Source organism: Barbus barbus (assembly GCF_936440315.1).
Source record: "Barbus barbus genome assembly, chromosome: 26".
Classification (NCBI taxonomy): Eukaryota; Metazoa; Chordata; class Actinopteri; order Cypriniformes; family Cyprinidae; genus Barbus; species Barbus barbus.
In genome coordinates, this window is record NC_136754.1 from 2,138,131 (window position 1) to 2,160,613 (window position 22,483).

The window sequence follows — 22,483 nt, forward strand, 5'->3', positions numbered from 1 at the left end:
TTCAAAATGTAAAATTGCTAAATTGATTTGCTAGATGAATAATGCCACTCACTTAATTAAACATGCAACATAGTTCAGTCATGTGACAACACTGTAGCATTCTACAGTTTGAAAGAGTTATTACATATCTTCAATGCTTTACTGTTAATTTATTCTCTTTTCAGGTTCAAATGTGAAGCCGTTTTTGCACTGATTGCAGATTATTTTTAGTTTGTTCTGAGTAATCTTATCTGTTGGTCTGCATCCATCAAATGTGAAAAACAAAGCGGTAAAAAAATGTAAATAATATTGTTTGAAGCCATGCATGACATTTCTGTCATCATATGTTCACCCTTATGTCGTTACAAACTCGCAAATTATTGATGCTTTTTTGATAAAATGAAAGTGTATGGAAAATTATAGTGCAAAAGTCATAGATCTCTGCTTCTTATGCTGCTTTTAGATTCGCAGTAGGTGTTGTGAATGGCAATTATATGCTGTTAATGTTCTGTTTGTCTTTCTCTCTCTGCAGAACGACACGTGGAGTGAGCTGTACTCGTTTGCCGTGTTTAAAGCCATGAGTCACATGTTGTGCATAGGTTACGGTCGTCAAGCTCCGGAGAGTCTCTCTGATATCTGGCTGACGATGCTCAGCATGATCGTTGGTGCCACCTGCTACGCCGTCTTCATCGGCCATGCCACGGCCCTCATCCAGTCACTGGACTCCTCACGACGCCAGTACCAGGAGAAGGTAAAGCAGCTGTACATGCATGTAGAATCATGAACCTAATTAAGCAAACGTTTGCAGATATAAGCTGATTTAGAGAAGTTCAATTCCCAAATGAATTGTTCTATTGAATCTGTTTGAATTTGCTCTGAATCTATCTCAAAAGTCAGGTCCGATAATTCACTCATTTAATGAATTGATGGGTTATCTCAAAGTTAATTTGGTGGCAATTTTGGAAGCATCTATGGGAAGCTATTTTTATGTGGGTAACTGTGAAAGCTTGTTCTTGCCACAGGATAAAAAATTTAAACGTGTAATGGGTTATAAGTTTTATAGGTTAGTAATTCTAACTTTTTTTTTTTTTTCCAGAACTGTGATATAGTTTTCTTCTCACAATTCAGAATTTCTTTCTTAGAATTGCTATTTTGACTTTACATCACAATTATGACTTTTTCTCAGAATTGCGACTTTATTTCTCGCAATTGCGAATATTTCTTTCTTCTGAACTTTTTTCAGAATTGCAATATAAATGCACAATTGTGAGTTTATAAGTCGAAATAACAGAATATAAACATGCAATTCTGAGAAAAAAGTATGCGTGATGTTTCTCACAATTGTGAGTTTTTTGCAATTCTGACTATATTTTATAATGACTTTATAACTGTCAGTTGCAAACTATAAATTCACAATTCAGAGAAAGAGTTGTGCAATGTTAACTCGCAGTTGTCAGAATTGTGAGATCAAAAGTTGCAATTTTTTTTTCTGTCATGGAAACAAGCTTCCACAGGTAACCGTTGTACAAGTACAGCCGAATTCTCCATAACTGTTTGTCAAAATGACATCAATGTCATAATATTTTTAGCTTTTTTAGATCATCCTAATGTAGACAGCATTGTAATTTGCATACTTCTGCTTTGTATTTTGTGTGCTTTTCTTTTACTGGAAATCTGCATGCTTTTGAGTCTGTAGTGAGACAGTGTGGCAGAATTGGGACACTAGTGTCATAAAATTGCATGTTGATGCCACAGACTTTTTTGTCACATACTGTTTGCATTTGATTTTGTTTTTGCATAAAAGTGTCGGCCTCTGTCTGTATTCATTATTATTAAACTTTTAGGTTCATACAGTCAAAAAAACGTTGTATTAGCTTTGGCTTTGTTATCCTTGCTTTTTCCAACGTCATCAGAAAACTATCAACAATCGAGCGTAGCGTTAGTTCTGGCAGGTCAGGTTAGTCAAGCTCTCAACAGCTGACTCTCAGCTAATCCCCATCTACCTATAGGAATATGACACCTATCTAAGCATCCATATATAAGGTCGTCAGTATTGTCAGCAGTTTTCCCATTGCTCACTAGCAAATTAAATGGCGAATTCGGCAGGCAAAACATCATCATCACTAGGAATCAGGAATTTAGCAAGTGGAATTAGTTTCCCCAATGGACTCACCTCCGAGTTCGTTAACTTGAACACGTGAATTCACCGCATTGTTCATAAGCTGCCCGATTCGGAAGTGACTGAGTTAGCGTTACTTCACGCATCACTACATTATTGAAATGAACTCCACGAGTTATGTGACCGACTCAAGATCAGATGGGAACTTCATCCCCAAGAAGGATATCAAGAAATCAAGCATTCTCACCACAGCTGCTATGTTTACTCTCTCAAATGTCTTCTTCACAAGCTAAGTTCCTTTTATGCTCTCAGGTTATTGGCAATATGCGTGTTGCTATGGCTATCCGCTTTGCTTTGGCTCATTTAGTTTTTCAGTTGGCAATGTGTCACTGGCATACGCTTGTCTTTGCAATATGCTACGCTTAAAGGGGGCTACAACGCCATTTCATGCATTCTGAGTTGTTTACACTGTTAAGAGTTGGATTGTTCTGCGTGCGCACGCACTCAACGACCCGAGCGAGAGCAAGAGCGCACCACTCAACGCCTTTCGTTCATGGAACGGAAGTCATCGGCAGCACTGCAGTACTTGCTCGAGAAGAATGTCTCTAAAGATGTGTTTTGGATGTGTGGAAAGGATAACCTTTTCAGTGTTATGTGAACAGTGGATGCAATTTGTTTTTCCAGGGCAGCAACGGAGTTTCCCAACGTGTGTGTTTGTTCCCTTCATTTCGGTGACGAATGTTCTATAACTAGGTACATTCTGACACTGGATTTGCACATAGTTTGATAAAGACTGAGCAGTCCCAGTGATAAAGATCCCCGTCATGACAAGGAGCTGCTGTAAAACTGCATCTAAGATCTGTGATTTTTGTCAATCGGCCCGTAAGTGCTCTCGACTCTTCAGCTCCGCCCATGGCTGGCCTCCAGGAGCTCGGCTGTTTTCAGAGAGAATCGTAAGCTGTATCTTTCTTTTATAAACCTGATTAAACTGAAGAAGACTCTTCAGAGATGTGAATGATGCAATACTATATTATAGGTTCTCAAGATTAACATGAGATTGGCCGAAACGGTGTGTTATGTTCTCTTTAACCTAGTCAAGTCGCCATTATTTTTAGTAGGCTACTTACAGCACAGATTTAAGCAGCAGAAAATAATGACCATGGTGCAAACGGAATAATTTCTGCTGCGGCGCAGCTCCAAGAGAAAATGGTAACGGTCGGTGTTCAGTGAAGTTGTCTACTCCGAAACCTTGGCTGCTGACATGCTGCTTTTCAGCCAGTGACTTCGCAGGCAGCGTTTGTTCATTAAGGTCATGAAACTGATATCCAACATGCTTTTGAGGCAACTTAACGGTCAGTGATATAGAACGAGCTTATTAATAACTAAGCAGTTATTTAATTTCTTAATACTAATTACTCGTTAGAAATTACTTCAGACACCATCTTTATTTTGCTCAACCACACAGGACTGTGGGTATCAAGGCAGCAAAGGATACATCTATTCTGCTTTTAATTATCGATCAAATGAAGGTATCTCAGGAGGCAGGAAGTAAGGCTAACATTGGATTCGACGTGTCTTGATGCCTTCTTTCCTCAAAATGTGTCTTTTAAAGGCAGCATTTCCGGTTTCGTATGCAGCCTTCATTTCAGTGTTGATTCTGCTCCGGTATCAGACACGCTTGTTCTGTCTAGTTGTTTTGGGAACATGCTTGTTCTTCAGCTCTTGGTTGTATTGGGGAACATGCTTGTTCTTAGTCAAAGCTGTATTGTCGGGAACACACTTGTCCCAGAGCTATCTGATTGTTATTGGAACATGCTTGTTCTTAAGCTGCCTGGTCATTATTGGGAACATTCTTGTTCCGGAGCAATCCGGTCATTATTTGGAACATGCGTGTTCTTAAAGCTGTAGTTGAATTGGAAACATGTTTTTCTTAGCCTATCAGGTGTTAAGGAGAACATATCGCTTAAGCTTTTAAGGTATTGGCAACATTCATTAGGCCATCTGTTGAAGGCAACATGCTTGTTGCTACAGGTTGTGTGGGTTTTGCTAAATATTTGTTTTGGTATTGGTTAAGGGCAACATTCTTGTTGCTAAAGGCTTTGAGATTTTGCTATCAGTTTGTGTTGGGGGATATCAGCATATGGTTTTGTTTCGGGGGGTTATCGCTGCTCTCCCTGCTCTCGTCCATGCTAGGCTGTATGGATGCGCAGGGAGTTCTTGCCCATAACAGAACCATTACGCCAATCCAAACTATATGCTAATTGTCAATCATCTTTGGCGATAGTGGTCCTGACAGAAATCGAGCGTAACGTTAGTTCTGGCAGGTCACGTTAGTCAAGCTCTCAACAGCTGACTCTCAGCTGATCCCCATCTACCTATAGGAATATGACACCTATCTACGCATCCATATATAAGGTCGTCAGTATTATCAGCAGTTTTCGCATTGCTCAATAGCAAATTGCCCTCCTCCATCCCCAACTCCTCCTCTGTCGATCAGGATCCAGCCTTCTGGTTCTCTTTTGAATCAGACAAATTCAAAAATGTGTACATAAAATTACTGAACTTTTTAACAAATCTGCAATACTTTTGTTGGTTCTGTTCTGTTTACCCAGGGGGGTTATCACTGCTCTCCCTGTTCTCATCCATGCTAGGCTGCATGGATGTGCAGGGAGTTCTTGCCCAGAACAGAACCATTCCGCCAATCCAAACTATATGCTAATTGTCAATCATCTTTGACGATAGTGGTCCTGAGAGAAACGCATTTGCTTCCATATCACAGGGGGTTGTGAGTAATGCTAGACTAAAGTTTGCATGAATGCAAACTCCAATGCACCATAAATAGTGCACTATCCAGTCACCTTTGACATATACAATTGCATTAATTTAATTTTGTGTACTATTTAGGACAGAGAGTATGTGAATTACTTTCCACGAGGGATATTAGAGTTAACTAAAACTAAAACCATAATATATATCTATATCTGTATAATAATAAATTATTCAAATAAAAATTATATACAATAAAATTAAATATACAATAAAATTAAAGCTAAAATTAAAACCATTAAAAATGTTTTATTACTTGACATAAAATAAACAATAATTGAAATAAAAAACTGATTCAAAATATTTATAAAAACTGTAATAATTTGTTAATACTTAAATAACACTGAAATAGACTCTTACGCAATCCCAGAATGTATTGCATTCCAAGAGCTCGGTGAAAAAAATACAGAACTGTAAATTCCGTTTGATATTTGTTACGCCCCTGGACTGTTTTGGTTGAGTTTTCCCTCCTCATGTGCTCAGTGTCCCAATTTCTCCCTTGGTTAATTAATTAATTCCATGCACTTTTGTTTCCCTGATTGTCCTGTGTTTATAAGTACCAGTCTGTTCAGTTAGTGTTTGTCGGGTCTACTTTGTGATGTTCGTGTGTCCTGTGTGAGTTACCCCTTGTTTGGATTATATTAAAGACTGTTTAGTTTATTCCAAGTTTATTTCAGTTCCTGAAAAGAAGACCTGACCAAAAAAGTTTTAAGTTTCTCCCTCCGTTTGCTTTCCATTTTTCACCCAGTGTTTTTTGTTTCCGTTGTTCCATGTATTCCTTCGGCATCAAGTTCACCACCCTAGCCTGTAGAGACCTCTCCCTTTTGGAGTATGCGGTTGAGTTCAGCCAGCTTGCCTTTTCAGTAGCGTTCAACGACACTGCACTGAACTCACTCTTCTGGATTGGGGCAAACTGCTACCGCCCCGTCGACCTCCCAGACCCCACCGAACTATGCTGGAGGGAAGTAATTATCCGGTGTCTGGAGAGCATTTATCCCCGATCCGGAACACGGCCAGACCCAGTGCCCATCCCACCATCTCCCCGCTGCACGGAACGCGAGCCCGAGCCCACCGCTGACAGAGAGCCAGAGTCCGTCGTGACCGATGAGCCATCACCAAGGAGGACAACAGAGCTGAGGATCGCAATGCAGCCAGAGCCTCAGGCCAGAGCAAGGGAGGGTTCCCGTTCCTGAGTTAAGCCTAGAGAGGGCTCCTGTTCCTGAGTTAAGCCCAGAGAGGGCTCCCGTTCCTGAGTTAAGCCCAGAGTGGGTTCCCATTCCAGAGCTAAGCCCATAGAAGGCTCCCGTTCCTGACTTCAGGCCTGAAAGCCTGGAGGCTCACAAATGCCCGCCCTCCCACCCGCTCCTGCCTCCTCCTCCACTGTCATCTGGCAGCCACTCTGCTCGCCCTCAGCCCACCATCTATACGGTGCGAACTCTGCGGGACTGCCATCCTCCAGCGTTGCTGTGGTTAGAGTATCCCTTGACTCCGCCTCCAGCCTCTAAGCTCCGGACTCCGCCTCGACCCTTTGACTCGTCGGCTCCACCATGGCTCCTAGCTCTCTTCTCTTGCCGTGGCCCATTTGTCCACTGGCTCTGCCGGGCTGCCTCGTCCCTCTGGCTCTGCCTTGGACTGTTGTCGACTCTGGCTGCCCTTCTTCCCTCCGGCTCCGTCAGGCTCCTCCATCCCTTCGGCTTCTCCTCAGTCATCTGCCGCTCCGGCTCCACCACGGCCATCTGGTTCCCCGTCTCTGCCTCGGTCACCGGCGCCATCTGCTCTGCCTTGGTCCCCCGGATCCTCCCTGTCACCCTGGCTCTTTGGCTCTCCGTCTCCGCCTCGGGCTCTTTCACCACCTGCTCCACTGCTGTTGGTTGGCCCCCAGCAGTTGTCAGCCCTTCCTCAACCATGGCTCCTCCCTCTGTCGGCTCCACCGTGGATTGACATAATGGCTGTGGCCTGGGTCCCACCTGGCACCGCCTGCTCCAAGCCCCTCATGTCTCCTCCCTGGCTCCTCGCTCTTTCATCACTGCCCTGGACCCTGTCTGCCTGCTCCCCCCTCCCCGGTGGAATTGTTACGGCACGGGACATGCGGGGGAGTAATGTCACACCCCTGGACTGTTTTGTTTGTGTTTTCCCTCCCCATGTGCTCCGTGTCCCAGTTTCTCCCTTGGTTAATTAATCCATGCACCTGTTTCTCCAGTCCGTTCAGTTACTGTTTGTTGGGTCTACTTCATTTTCATGTGTCTCCAGCCGTTTTCTGTGTGAGTTACCACTTGTTTGGATTATATTAAGGTTGGTTTCATTTATTCCACGTCTCCATCATTCCTCCCAGCACAGTTCCTGACAATATTATTATATATATATATATATATATATATATATATATATATATAATTAATAACTTTCACTAGTATTTGTTTGTGCTATATACTGTGTATATGTATGTGCTATATTCATTTTCTTTTTAGCTTTAATGTATGTATTCCAGGTTTAGTAATTTTAGTAAACTTAACTTATTTTATTTCAGTCAGTTACTAGGGCAACATTTCTTCAGGTTTTTTAAGTTTAAGTTGTTCATCTAATATTTATTTTACTTTATCATGTTTATTTTATCAACACTAAAATAACTTAGTTAGTTAACAAAAACAATACTGTCTGACACTTGATACTTTCCAGTGCAGACATAATGTTAGTTCCTTGGAGTTTATTAGTCTTGAACTCAGTCTTGAAACCCTCATTATTGAGGAACCCATTGCTTCACCTCATAATGCTACTCCTCCATCCATTAAAACTCATTAAAGTCGCAATGGTTCCATCTGCCTGCGCAGCTAATGTTTGTGCAGCTGTCACGGTTTGTTTGTTGCTGTAGCGTTGACTCAGCAACTCTTCAGATGCTGTTGCGTTGATTGGATAATGACTGCTAATGCGACAGATACGCGTTTGCTCTTCTGACAGTGTGTTTGTTTTCACTGCAGGCTCTATTAGCCGATGAGACCGCAGCTACAGCGTCAGCTAATGTACTACCTACCGCACTGCTGACTTGGTTGTGCCTGTCATATTTCTGTGCAGCGTGTTTGTAACAGTAGATTAGACTTGGCGCGGCTTCAGCGTTCCTGCTCGGCCAATCGTTTAGCAGCTCTGTTACCATGCAAAAAGATTGGTTGAGGCAACAGAGCTCTCTGATTGGTCGCTTTGAAAGAGAGGGATTGTCTCCTACCTATTTTAGCCACTAATTTGAGGCGAGTGTATATCATCAAGTGGAGGAAGGACACTCGTTGCGTATACAATTTATGTGCGTGTGTGAGCACGCAATATTACAGTGTCTCTCGGGACGAGCTAAAATTGATGAGGCAGCAGATTAGTGTCTTGCCAGTGTCCTCGTGAACTTGACGTAGGGGTGTGTGTGTGTGTGTGTGTGGCACACTGTGATTCTGTCCTTGAAAGTGCCGTAATGAACTGATGGGAGCGAGGGAGGAAGGGAAATAGAAAGAAAGACAGACAGAGGGAAATAGGGGGGTTGGGAATAGACCTGTAGGGGTCAGGGACGAGTGACCTGCTTCTCTGCGCTCCGTTTGGAAAATTCTCCTCTTGAACCACCGCTTCAGTTTTAAAGTGACAGTTCACATTGCAGAAATGATGTTCTTTCTTAGTATGTCTGTTTTGTTCTCCAGGACAAATATCTTAACGTTCTTAAATCAAGATATATTGACTTGAGAAGTAAAATGACTTTTGAGTTTATGCTTAAAGCAATAAAAAAAATCTGTTAATGGGATAAGAAAAATAATTGTTTTCCATTTGATTTATGTTTATTTTCTCACTAACAGATGTTTTTTCTTGTTTTAAGTATAAACTCAAATTGGATTCATTTTTTTAGGAAGCGAGAAGTAAATCAAGTAAATGTATCTTGATATATGAGTGTTTAGATATTTGTACTGTAAGACAAATATTTTGCAGTGCACTTTTTTAATGTACTTTTATGTCTCACCTTGAACAAAGAAAATTATAAATTGTATTATAATAAATAGAAATGTATTATAATAATTATTATTATTTTTAAATATACAGTACTGTTCAAAAGTTTGGGGTTGGTCAAATATTTAAATTTTTAAAATAAGTCTCTTCTGCTCACTAAAAGCCTTTCCACTTCAGGAGATATGTATGTGGATTTAACATCTAAATTATAATTATAAATAAATAATAATAAACAAAGTTTGGTTCTACACCAGAAACACAAGCTATCTATAATGCTCACAAGAATAGGCTACATCCTAAAATATAATTAGAAGTACAATTAGCATCAAGCTACATTTGAAAATGTATTTATTAATGTATTTGCTTACCCACTTTGAACCATCATCGAGTGCTTGTAATAGCTTCCGAATGTGATCTATAGTTGATTTTGATTTTATAATAAGCAGACACATGCACTCTTTGTATGTTTAATAACGCTAAACTGCTAATATTAGTCATAAACATCCTTTATTGCTATAAAAAAATAAAATGAGCTGCATACAAAACACATACAGAAAATATATTGTCATAATCATGTCTGTTTGCTTTCATATTTCACGTGTAGAAAAATCTCAATTTGTTTTAATACAGAAGATCTAGAGAGTGAAAGCACTCTGACTCGATGGTGATCTATAGATCACATGATTCAGTGGAGAATTATTAGAAATGTTATTCTGTATGAAGAAGGTGAGAATAAATCTGTTCTTAAAAACCAACAATAACAAGAACTCAGCATCCACTCTCTTATCCGGGATACTCCTCTTCGTTGTTTGTTTACACTGGTTTTCGAAACAGCGCCACCATTCTTACCCTTTTGTGCAACAGCAGCTGCTCCAAGATTCAAGATTCAAGATTTTTATTTGTCACATACACAATTATACAGAGTATAACCAGCAGTGAAATGTAGGTCAGGTCCGCTCCAAGGACAGTGCAATTATATAGAATACAAATATTAAGAAAAAGAAAAGTAGAAATAATAAAATAAAATAAAAGATAAAAAATATAAATATAAATGTGCAGGTCATGTGATCTTAGCTCAAATTTTATTGGATGGCCCGTGTTTTCGCTTTGCGAAACTGAAAAGATTCGTCGGACTGGATAAAAAAAACATTCGCATTTTCGATGAGCGAATGTTCGCGGTCTGTGTGACTTTTTTTTTATTTGCGTATATTTTAAATGTAAATTATTTCTGTGATGCAAAGCGGAATTTTCAGCATCATTACTTCAGTTTTCAGTGTCACATGATCCTTCAGAAATCACTAATATACTGATTTGCTGCTCAAGAAACATTTCTGATTGTTATCAATGTTGAAAACAGTTGTGCTGCTTCATATTCTTGCGGAACCGTTTTTTATATATATTTTTAGGATGCTGTGATGAATAGAAAGTTCATCAGCATTGATTTGAAATAGAAATCTTTTGTAACATAAATGTTTTGACTGTCAATTTTAATCAATTAAATGCATCCATACAGAATAAAAGTATTAAAAGCATTTCTTTTACAAAGCAAACTTTGGAACAGTAGTGTATTTTCTATAATTATCTGCTCACCATTAAGCCACTCAAAGCATGCATGATTTTCTTTCTCTAAATTAGTTATTTAGCAAAAAAGTATGTTTCAATCAACATGAGAGTCAATAGGTAATAAAATCCGCATGATTTTCATTTTAAGGTGATCTGTTTCTTTATGGGGATCATTTATTATGTTGAGACTGTGTGTTGCTCCGCACCTGAAGCCCGTACCTGACCTGAATCTCTTATGTACTACAAAGATACAGTCACAGACGACGTGACTCATCACACTCTGCTTTCAAGTAGGAAAAATATATGCAGACATGCAAACCGCCACTGTTATATGAAGCATATGAAAGACTCATCCCTCAGAACACCTCGAGCTCAGACTTCAGCGTCTTATGAGAATTGATCATTGGTTGATGAAAGAGCGGTTTTGTGGATTGTCGGTTAGATCTTTCTTTCTTTTGTGAAGTTTCATGCTGTGTTTCTTACAGCGCTGGAAGAGGAAGGATGACACATATATTTATATGATTTTGTGTCCCTCCACGTATTTTATATTGAACGTTGCCGTTTGATTTGCATCATAGCTGTGAGCTCCCTCACATTCAGCTCTGCTGCTGTTTCTGCTCCGTGTCTGTGTTTGTGTGTGTGTGCATTGCTTATTTTTATCGCTGCTATAAAAGTGTGTTGACGGAGTACTAAATCTGGAAGACTGGGAAGCGGTCTGGATACTAAAAGAGATTGACAGAGCCGGACAGATTAGAGCAGGTAGAAAAAAGATGCTGCTCTGTTGTCCCGATGCGATGGAGACACCTAGAGTGGCAATAGCTTTCTTAAAATAAGGTGCTTTAATATGATAGGCTGGATTTCAATGCTGTTGCAGTGGTTTTTAGATGTGCACATCCCAGGAAGTACAAGTTGTTTTGACACTGAAGGTGTCGGTCTTCAGACTTGTGGGCAAAATAAAAACTTGAGAATAAAATTATTCTTATATACTGTACTATTTTAACGTTATTTCACAAAATGCTTAGTTAATACATATCTTTTTTTTGATTCACATGATTCATTATGATATGCTTTCTACTTAAACATTGGTTAATAGATGTACAGCTAGATTTACAAGTGTAAAGCTTTAACTGTGATGTTTTAGAGAGCTCATGAGAAGGATAGTACACATTTCTAGTAGAACCTGCAATTTTATTCAGAATATTTGAGTTTTTGTAGGAATTACACTTTCTTACAAACATTTTATAATTTGCTTTTAGAACGTTCATATATTTGAATATAAATCATAGTTCATTTATTCTAAATCTGTGACTAAATTGTTACATTGTTGCACTTTCTCCTTGGACCTGTTCAAAATTTAAGTCACGTGAGCCAGCTGTTCCCTCATTGGTCAGAGAGATATTTTATTTGCATAATTTTTCTTCAGGGTTTTGCTCATAGCATCATTTCCAGATTTCATGTACAGGTGCTGTTTTGTTAAATAATTTCTGTTTAGCAGTTTGAGTGGGAATTAGTGCTGCGTCTGGAAAATTATATTACAATGCACCTGTTCATAAAGCATTTTCAGAGGAACAGGCATTTTATTTGCTCTGTGCAACAGATTTCTTTGTTTATCATGTCACTTTCTCATTGTGCCTCTAGAGACACTTACTTCATTAGCAAATAAACAATTTAAACAGAGTTAAACTACCGTTTCTTAATGGAAGTAATACTATTATTCAGCAAAGATGCATTAAATTGATTAAAAGTGACAGTAAAGACATTTATAATGTTGCAAAAAATATTCTATTCCAAATAAATGCTGTTCTTTTGAACTTTCTATTCATCAAAAAATCCTGAAAAATAAAATGTACCATGGTTTTCACAAAAATATGAAGCAACACAGCTGTTTTCAATATTGATAATAATCAGAAATGTTTCTTGAGTAGCAAATCAGTATATTATTATGATTTCTGAAGGATCATGTGACACTGAAGACTGGTGTAATGATGCTGAAAATTCAGTTTTGATCACAGGAAAACAGCTATATTAAATTAAAATAATATTTCACAATATTACTATATTTTGGTGAGACTTTCAGAAACTGTCAAGACATATTGTAACTGCAAAGTCTTATTTTCCTGGGTTTTTAGTCACTGTCATCTGCCGGTCTGTTTTTGAGGAGTAAGCTATCTCAGTTAAACCCCTAAGCGGCAGGTGAAAATGAAACAAATTGTGGCTGATCTCTTTGTGCGTCAGTCAGATGGTTTGTTCCTCTCCAAACTAATGGTTCTTATCCAGAATAAGCTGCAGTGTGCGTTAGATATTTTGGTGATAATTAAGAGTCTGGTTGTGTGACTCTAAGTCATGGATCCCCGCTGCTCCAGTGCTCACAGGGGGTCTGAAATATTTTTCAGGAAATAACAACAGAAGAATTTCAATTAGCCCTAATGCCTCTTCTGCTATTGTCATGCATTGTGTTCTTTGATTGGGCATCAAGCTGTAACTCTCTCTCTCTCTCTCTTCTACAGTCAGCAGCTGCCACTGCCGCAGACTGACACCAAACCGTATCTCTCGGGTTTCACTGAGCTTTCCTTACCGCCCGCTGCTGCTCTGAACAGCCTGAGGAAACAGGCATGACGAATATCCCTAGATCTTCTCTCTCTCTCTCTCTCTGCTTCTCTTTGTTGCTCTAACCTTCTGGGATCATTTGTCTTCTCCGTGCAGAACAGTCTAATATCCGTGATCACCTGTGAATCTTTCACTTCATCCATTAGCGATTTCAGAATATGCTAGTAAACGTTGAGACTATTAAATGAATGCAGTACTTAATCAGTGTTGTTTTGCGTCACTGATTTGTTAAATGATTAAATTAAAAGAAGAAATGGTACCGGTAATTTTCTGCCAGGACATCATCCATTAATCGGAATATTTCCTTTAACCCTAAAACACATGATGCCCACGTGAACCCTAAAATGCATGATTGAATTCAAAATATGGGTAAAACGCCTATTAAAATCAATACAGAAAAATCTGTCATACTAACAGTGCATTATAGGCCCTATTCTTACTACATGTTCAAACATTAATTTTGAGCAATAGCAACAGTGATACCAAACACTGCTATTAACTTAACCCTCTGGTTGTGTTCGGACTCCGGTCACGCCTTTTGTGTTACCGGTCAAAAATGACCGGACTCCAAACAACTGCTTATAAATCTGTCAATATACTATATTATCACCAAATATTGGATTCAATCTTTTTGTCAACTTGTTTTCTTTCATTTAGGACTGGTTTTGTGTTTCTATTTGCATCCGATTAATCGTAGGCCTCATTTATCTGAAAGTAGGTACCTCATTTTTTGAGTGAAAAAATAATTTATGAATAATTTTCACAATATGAGAGAAAAAATTATGAAAATTTGCACTGTTTCTCACACTAGTGTGCTTTATTGTTTAATCAGGAAGTTTGCTTTTAAATGCTTTTATTTTGTACAAAATTGCAAAAAGTCACACTCGTGGTGTTCCCGGTCAAAAATGACCGGACTCCAAACAACTGCTTATAAATCTGTCATTATGCTATATTATCACTAAATATTGGATTCATTCTTTTTGTCAACTTGTTTTCTTTCATTTAGGACTGGTTTTGTGTTTCTATTTGCTTCTGATTAATCATAAGCCTCATTTATCCGAGAGTAGGTACCTCATTTTTTGAGTGAAAAAATTTTTTTTTATGAATAATTTTCACAATATTAAACAAAAAATTATAAAAATTTGCACTATTTCTCACACTAGTGTACTTTAATGTTTAATCAGGAAGTTTGCTTTTAAATGCTTTTATTTTGTACAAAATTGCAAAAAGTCACACTCGTGGTGTTCCCGGTCAAAAATGACCGGACTCCAAACAACTGCTTATAAATCTGTCAATATACTATATTATCACCAAATATTGGATTCAATCTTTTTGTCAACTTGTTTTCTTTCATTTAGGACTGGTTTTGTGTTTCTATTTGCATCCGATTAATCGTAGGCCTCATTTATCTGAAAGTAGGTACCTCATTTTTTGAGTGAAAAAATTATTTTTTATGAATAATTTTCACAATATGAGAGAAAAAATTATGAAAATTTGCACTGTTTCTCACACTAGTGTGCTTTAATGTTTAATCAGGAAGTTTGCTTTTAAATGCTTTTATTTTGTACAAAATTGCACAAAGTAACACTTGTCAAAAATGGCCGGCCATTGAAAGTGAATGGGGAAGAATGAAAGAAACAACTAGTGTTCAGGAGCATGTTGTGCTTGCAAACATAAATGCCTTGGACCAGTGCGTGCATGTATACTCACGCTATCACACACACACACACACACACACACATCTATGCATACAAACTATTGTATTACACCTATTTCATCCTACCCTGAACTGTATGCAATATGCTTTTATGAATCTCATATTATAACTCTCTCTCTCTCTCTCTCACACACTCACACACACACACAATGCACACAAATGCTCAAACTGCCTTGTCTTTGGCCTGCATTGACTTCAAAATAATCTTTTTTTTTCCATCCCTCGACCAGAACGTTACATCAACTTCAGCTGGGTCCTCAAAATCAGAAGATTGCTTCTTTTCAGTTGTTGCAAGGTTTTCAGCTTGTCCAGTGATATTTTTATCTTCCAATATATCTTGCAATGCATCGTCACTGTAAAATTCTTCTTCAGTTGTCTCTTCCTCGTGTAAATGACAAGCAAGGCACTGTGAGGCATTTGTATGCTCTAGCATTTAATTGTAAACTTTTGTTTACTCTGAGAGAACACGAAAGCCTCTAAACATATTGTCATAATGTTTTGTCTAGTACGGAGCCGCTTAGAGCTCATGGTGGTGGAAAGATTTCGGGGTGGGTGAAAAAAAATCGGGGTGGGAGGAAAAAATATTTGCGTTCCCTCGCAAAACTTTGCATTCTCTCGCAAAGATGTTTGCGTTCCCTCGCAAAACTTTGCGTACATATTTGCAAGAGAACGCAAAGTTTTGCGAGAGAAAGCAAACATCTTTGCGAGAGAACGCAAACATCTTTGCGAGAGAACGCAAATATTTTTGCGAGAGAACGCAAACATCTTTGCGAGAGAACACAAAGTTTTGCGAGAGAACGCAAACATCTTTGCGAGAGAACGCAAACATCTTTGCGAGAGAACGCAAGCATCTTTGCGAGAGAACACAAAGTTTTGCGAGAGAACGCAAACATCTTTGCGAGAGAACGCAAACATTTTTGCGAGAGAACGCAAACATCTTTGCGAGAGAACACAAAGTTTTGCGAGAGAACGCAAACATCTTTGCGAGAGAACGCAAACATCTTTGCGAGAGAAAGCAAACATCTTTGCGAGAGAACGCAAAGTTTTGCGAGAGAAAGCAAACATCTTTGCGAGAGAACGCAAACATCTTTGCGAGAGAACGCAAACATTTTTGCGAGAGAACGCAAACATTTTTGCGAGAGGACACAAAGTTTTGCGAGAGAACGCAAACATCTTTGCGAGAGAACGCAAACATCTTTGCGAGAGAACGCAAACATTTTTGCGAGAGGACACAAAGTTTTGCGAGAGAACGCAAACATCTTTGTGAGAGAACGCAAACATCTTTGCGAGAGAACGCAAAAGATTTGAAAAATATTTTTTCCTCCCACCCCAAATTTTTTTCACCCACCACGAAATCTTTCCACCACCATGAGCTCTAAGGGGCTCCGTAGTCTAGAATATGTGGTGAAAGAAAAGATTATTTTTGAGGTCAATGCAGGCTAAAGACAAGGCAGTCTGAGCATGTGTGTGTGTGTGTGTGAGAGAGAGAGAGAGAGAGAGAGAGAGAGAGAGAGAGAGAGAGAGAGAGAGAGAGAGAGAGAGAGAGAGAGATCCTTTTTTATTCATAAAAGGATATTGCATGCAGTTCAGGGTAGGATGAAATAGGTGTAATAAAATAGTTTGTATGCATGGATGGATGGGTGTGTGTGTGTGTGTGCGCGTGCGTGTGTGCGCATGTGTGTGTGTGATAGCTTGAGTATAAATGCATCCACACATGCAAAGGTCCAAGGTCTTTGTTTGCAAGCACAACATGCTCCTGAACACTAGTTGTTTCTTTCATTCTTCCCCATTCACTTTCAATGGCCGGCAATTTTTGACAAGTGTTACTTTGTGCAATTTTGTACAAAATAAAAGCATTTAAAAGCAAACTTCTTGATTAAACATTAAAGTACACTAGTGTGAGAAACAGTGCAAATTTTCATAATTTTTTCTCTCATATTGTGAAAATTATTCATAAAAAATGCTTTTTTCACTCAAAAAATGAGGTGCCTACTTTCAGATAAATGAGGCCTACGATTAATCGGATGCAAATAGAAACACAAAACCAGTCCTAAATGAAAGAAAACAAGTTGACAAAAAGATTGAATCCAATATTTTGTGATAATATAGTATATTGACAGATTTATAAGCAGTTGTTTGGAGTCCGGTCATTTTTGACCGGGAACACCACGAGTGTGACTTTTTGCAATTTTGTACAAAATAAAAGCATTTAAAAGCAAACTTCCTGATTAAACATTAAAGTACACTAGTGTGAGAAACAGTGCAAATTTTTATAATTTTTTGTTTAATATTGTGAAAATTATTCATAAAAAATATTTTTTTCACTCAAAAAATTAGGTGCCTACTCTCAGATAAATGAGGCTTACGATTAATCAGAAGCAAATAGAAACACAAAACCAGTCCTAAATGAAAGAAAACAAGTTGACAAAAAGAATGAATCCAATATTTAGTGATAATATAGCATAATGACAGATTTATAAGCAGTTGTTCGGAGTCCGGTCATTTTTGACCGGGAACACAACGAGTGTGACTAGGTGAAATAAAACCCACAAAAAATTACGAAAATTCTAAAAAAATTTATGAGAAATACTTGTACCCTATGTGCGCAAAGTCAGTAAGTTTGAGTCCAATGCGATAACGTTAACTAGTATTTTCAGGAAAAAGAAAAAAAATTTCTGGTGAATTTGACCCGAACACAACCAGAGGGTTAAACAACATTTCTGATTACCATATTCCTATAACATGGTATTTGAAAAGGCATGACAAGAATACCACAGTATTACCATACTATTGTCCAAAAAAAATGACATTACGATGACTTTTCCGTGCTGTATTTTTATGGTAATCCTATAGTGTTTTTGTAATGGATTGGAGCTTGTTGTGTTCTAGATGCTTCCCGTGTTCTCTTGAGTAACCTGAGCGGTGTGTGATCTGTGTGCTATTTCTGGTGGTGAGAGGATGGTCCCCGTCCTGTCACTGGAGCGAACAGCAGAGATGTGCAGAGGAACAGCAGCAGTCAGAAACACTCAGTGCAATGCTGCAGATTTAGAGCATGTCTAACAGAAAGCCTGTTTATAAATACACACACACACACACACACACACACACACACACACACTGCATAGAGACACACATAACTGCCTCTTAGGATAGGAGAGACTTTTGATGTGTTGAGGTTTTGAATTTAGAGGTGAGATGCATTTCAGGCCACAGAAGAGGTGAGATTTCAGAGGCAGTTTAATCGAGCGATTCTTGATGAGTGTGGAACCTCAATGGACAACTAACCGTCTAAACGAGGACACACATTAATGGCCCATTGATGCTTCATCACAATGTGTGTGTGTGTTTTTAACTACAACTGAAAAAAGTGCTGAAGGATTTACTTTGAAACTATTTTCAGTCTGAAATTGAAAGAATTACAAAGAAATAAGTAACATTAAATTAATTGCAATTTTTATAATAATCCAAAACACTGTATACAGACAGCATCATCAAATTAGGTAATATTTTGCAAATCAGTAAAGTTTTTGTGTAACCTTTGTTTTATTTACAACTTAGAATTTTTATTTTTTTTATAGCATATTACTAAGAGAGACATATCAATGAAGAGAGATCTGGACGATTAAATAGTGAGCTCTCGCTATTAGAATTATACCAGCAGTTAAAGCCATGAAAACGATGATATTCACACTTCTCAAGAATGATGTTATATGGAACTAATGGAATATGGATTTCTGCTCTGAGATTTCAGACTAGCCATATTCATATTTTCTAGCCATTTGTCTCTGCACACACACACACACACACACACGCACACTTACTATCTAAATGAGGCAGTATCATAGACTTTTATCGCTTTACATTTATATTAAAAGCTAATTAGTTGGCTATATTTACATTATATTTATGCATTTGGGAGACATTTTTATCTAAAGAGATAAGTGAGTTACATTGCAATAAAAGTTAGCATTTTATCAGTTTATGCATTTCCTCGAAATCAAAACCCATTGGTGTTGCAGCGTTATGCTCTATAGACTATATCAAAAACTCTAGCCCTAAAAGAAAACTCTGTGCTTTGCTTACAATATTTATGAATCACTTGTTCTTTGGAGGACGTCTGCAGGTTTTGAAAAACGGAGGTTTTGTCCGAAGTAACTTTGTCCCCACAGTACAGTTCAAAAGTTTGGAGTCAGCAAGATTTTTCTTAAAGACATGAATAATTTCTGTTCATCAAAGAATCCTGAAAAAAATTTAGTTTCTACAAAAATATTATATTATTTAATATAGTATTCTATTATGTTATAATATATAATATAATATCATATTTTATTAAAACAACAATGGAGGAAGTCCAGAATGCATGTAAGTGTGCTCTTTTGACCTTAACCACCCTGGCAACAATATACAACATCCTGGCAGCAAGTTTTGCGTGATCATGCTTTTCAGGACAGGTCAGAAATATACTATTTCTTGTTTGTTTGTGTTCAGACCTGTGTCATATGTAATACTATAAAAATCCCCAAATTTCCCTGTGATGTTAGTACGAATAACATCAGCGTTACGTGCTAAACCAGTGAGAACAGTGGCACGTCCTGACCTGTCCTTGTCCGTAACCTTTCACACCGATCTCTAAACAGCTCCATCAACGCCGACTCAGTTTTCATTTCATGGCTGTAAATGAGGCGAGAGAGGATGCAGTCTGACGTCACACAGGTCTATCAGTCCATCTCTATCGCATTGCTTTCTTCTGACTTGACCATTAAACACAATTGTCTTTATCGGTCCATCAGTGAACCACTTAGATCAACACTGCTGCATCTTCAACGGAGTAAGTGAGCGACATCTTCACCGTGAAGCATCTGGATCAATGAAACGCTGGGAGAAGCTGTTTCAGGGTATAGATCCACTAGAGGCTGTTCAGAATAGTCAGGCTGATGCACAGAGGAATGTTTTCCAACATGTATATAACACAGTATAATGACAATGAGGGACTGTATCGACACACGATTTCCCCGTCTAAATACTGTAAAGCTGATATAAAGCTGCTTTGACACAATTTGCATTGTTAAAAGCGCTATACAAATAATAGTGACTTGACTTGACAATGAATATGTGGCTGGATCCCCTGCTTTTGTTACTGTACCTTTATGATGTTGTTTTAATAGCCCTTGTTGTCATTGATGCTTTGTTCTGTAAGTTCTAACATTTTAAAATCTAGTACATTGAGCTCTTTTATTTCAAAATATCTAAGACTTTTTTTTTCATCTCTGGAGGGTCTACAATTCTAAAATCTATATTGAACAATGTTATTTCAAAAGATTAAGGACAATTTAATTCATTCATTAATGAAATCTCTGGAAGAACTAATATTTTAAAACTAGTACATTAAACTTTGTTATTTTAAAAAATGAAGGATTTTTTTGTGTTTTCAGTCTCTTTATTTTTGAATCTCTGGAAATTCTAAAGTTTGTTTTAATAAACTCTGTTGTCATTGATGCTTTGATCTGTAACATTTCTAAAATCCAGTACATTGAACTGTTATTTCGAAAGATCAAGGACATTTTTGAATCTTTGGAAGTTCTAAAATTCTTAAATCTAGTATATTGAATAATGTTATTTCAAAAGAGAATTTTATTTATTTATTTATTTTTGAATCTCTGCCATTTTTTTGGAATCTCTTTATTTTTAAATCTCTTAAAGTTCTACAATCAAGTACATTCGGCTCTGTTATTATAATAATCAAGGAAACCTTTATTTATTTATATTTGAATTTCCGGAGGTTCTAAATTTAACTTAGAACATCCAGAAAATTAGATTTTACAAAATTAGATTTTTTTTTTTTTACATATTTTTGAATCTCTGGAGATTCTAGTACATTCAACTCTTTTATTATAAAAATCAATGAATTTTTTTTTTTTTTTTTTTTGAATTATTGGAGGTTCTAAATTTCTAATATCTAGTACATTGAACTCTGTTATTTCAAGAGGTCAAGGACATTTTTTGAATCCCTGGAAGTTGTAAAATTTTAAAATATAGTATATTGACCAGTATTATTTGAAAAGATCAAATATAATTGATTGATTTAGTTATTTGTCTGTTTTTTAATCTATTTATTTTGAATCTCTGAAAGTTCTGAAGTATTCTAAAATCGAATACATTTAATTCTGTTGTTTCAAAAGACCAAGTGAAATTCCATTTTTTTACAAATATTTTTGAATCTACAGAGATTCTAAAATTCTACAGTCTAGTACATTCAATTCTATTATTTCAAAATATCAAGGATTTTTTTTTTGTTGATCGATTTTTTCTAAAATTCTAAAATGTAGTACATTTGAACTCTGTTATTTCAAAAGATCAAGAAAAAAATGTTTGATTGTTTATTTATTATTTTGGAATTTCTGAACTTTTATCTAGTACGCTGAACTTTGTCATTTTAAAATATCAGGGAAAATTATTATTGTTATTTTTGAAACTCTGGAAGTTCTATAAATCTAGAATCTATTGAACTTTGTTATTTCAAAGGATCAAATAAAATGTTCTGTTTTTCATGTGACCTCCTTTTAAAACCAATCTTTGAACACTGTTGACCGAGCGCTGGCGCTGACAGATGCAGCCACTTTCATGTTCGTATGAAATTGTGTAATGAGAGCAGTAGTGGGACCTTTTATAAAGCTCAACACACAGGCAATTATTCTCACAAGTGGTTCAGGGACCTTTACAGGTGCTTCACAAACGCCTGCGTCAGCAGAAGCTGCCACGCAACAGGGAACACACACGACTACAATGCTAATGCCTCTACTCGAACCTGCTTTCTTTGTTTTGCTTAAATCATTCCATCATTACTGTTCTCTCTCTGTCTCCATAAATAACACAGCTTGAGGGATGCTTGGCTCGTTAGTGTTAACTAATGATCTGAGGCTGGGATTTGGGGGTCGAACATTGCTCGAAGAACATGGACCTGGATTACAGCAATGAGAGAAAACATGAAAGTTTTTATGCTGACATGGATGTTTCTCCAACAACCTGTTTGGGCCTTTTAGAAAGTAAACTTGTTGAAAGCTATTTTACTAGGTCTTTTCACGGGAGATTTTTCCCCCTGTGCTTTAATGAAGATTTCCAATTTAAAATTAACATGCCTTACGTGGTGGAAATGACATGTTATGAATAACTCACCCTCTGTTTTGCTATTTCATAGCATTTTATGAATTTTAAATGAATGCAGTTTAATAATATTTTTAGACTTTTGGAATAATTTGACAATTACAGCTTGATTTTTATTTGTATATTATCATTTTATTGTATATATATTGCTATGTTTGGTATATTATATATGCTTCATCAGTAGTAATTTAGGTGTATTTAATTTTTTGAGTACTCTATGTTTTGGACTACAATGATCTGGACTTGGCAAAATATGCAGTAGAGTACAAATTATCAAAGAACCGTTAATCATCAAGAGTGATGAACTGTGTAATTTGTGTTATGATTTTATTTTTTTTCTTTGTTCTCCCCTGGCCTCATTTTTCTTGGACATTGACCAGCTGTTACAGTGTGTGTTGAATAACCTTGGCATGGCTCGCGTCGGTTTTATACTCCAGAGGATGCCAGTTTTTTTGGATGTTAAGTCAATTTGCTAGTATTGAAGTCCCGTGGAACTTGCGCCTTGCTTTGAAATGGCAGTCTTTCTTAAGTTTAAAGCA

At 37.4% G+C, this 22,483-nt stretch overlaps 1 protein-coding gene across 1 annotated transcript in view; it reads left to right on the forward strand.

The window, feature by feature from the left end:
- LOC306846064 (potassium/sodium hyperpolarization-activated cyclic nucleotide-gated channel 2-like) overlaps nucleotides 1-22,483 on the forward strand; it is a gene marked incomplete at both ends in the record, with an annotated part of 60,886 nt that overhangs the window by 28,804 nt on the left and 9,599 nt on the right. The window contains one exon of the mRNA XM_079379154.1: nucleotides 512-730. Coding sequence (XP_079235280.1) covers nucleotides 512-730 — 219 coding nt within the window. The remainder of the gene's footprint in view (nucleotides 1-511; nucleotides 731-22,483) is intronic.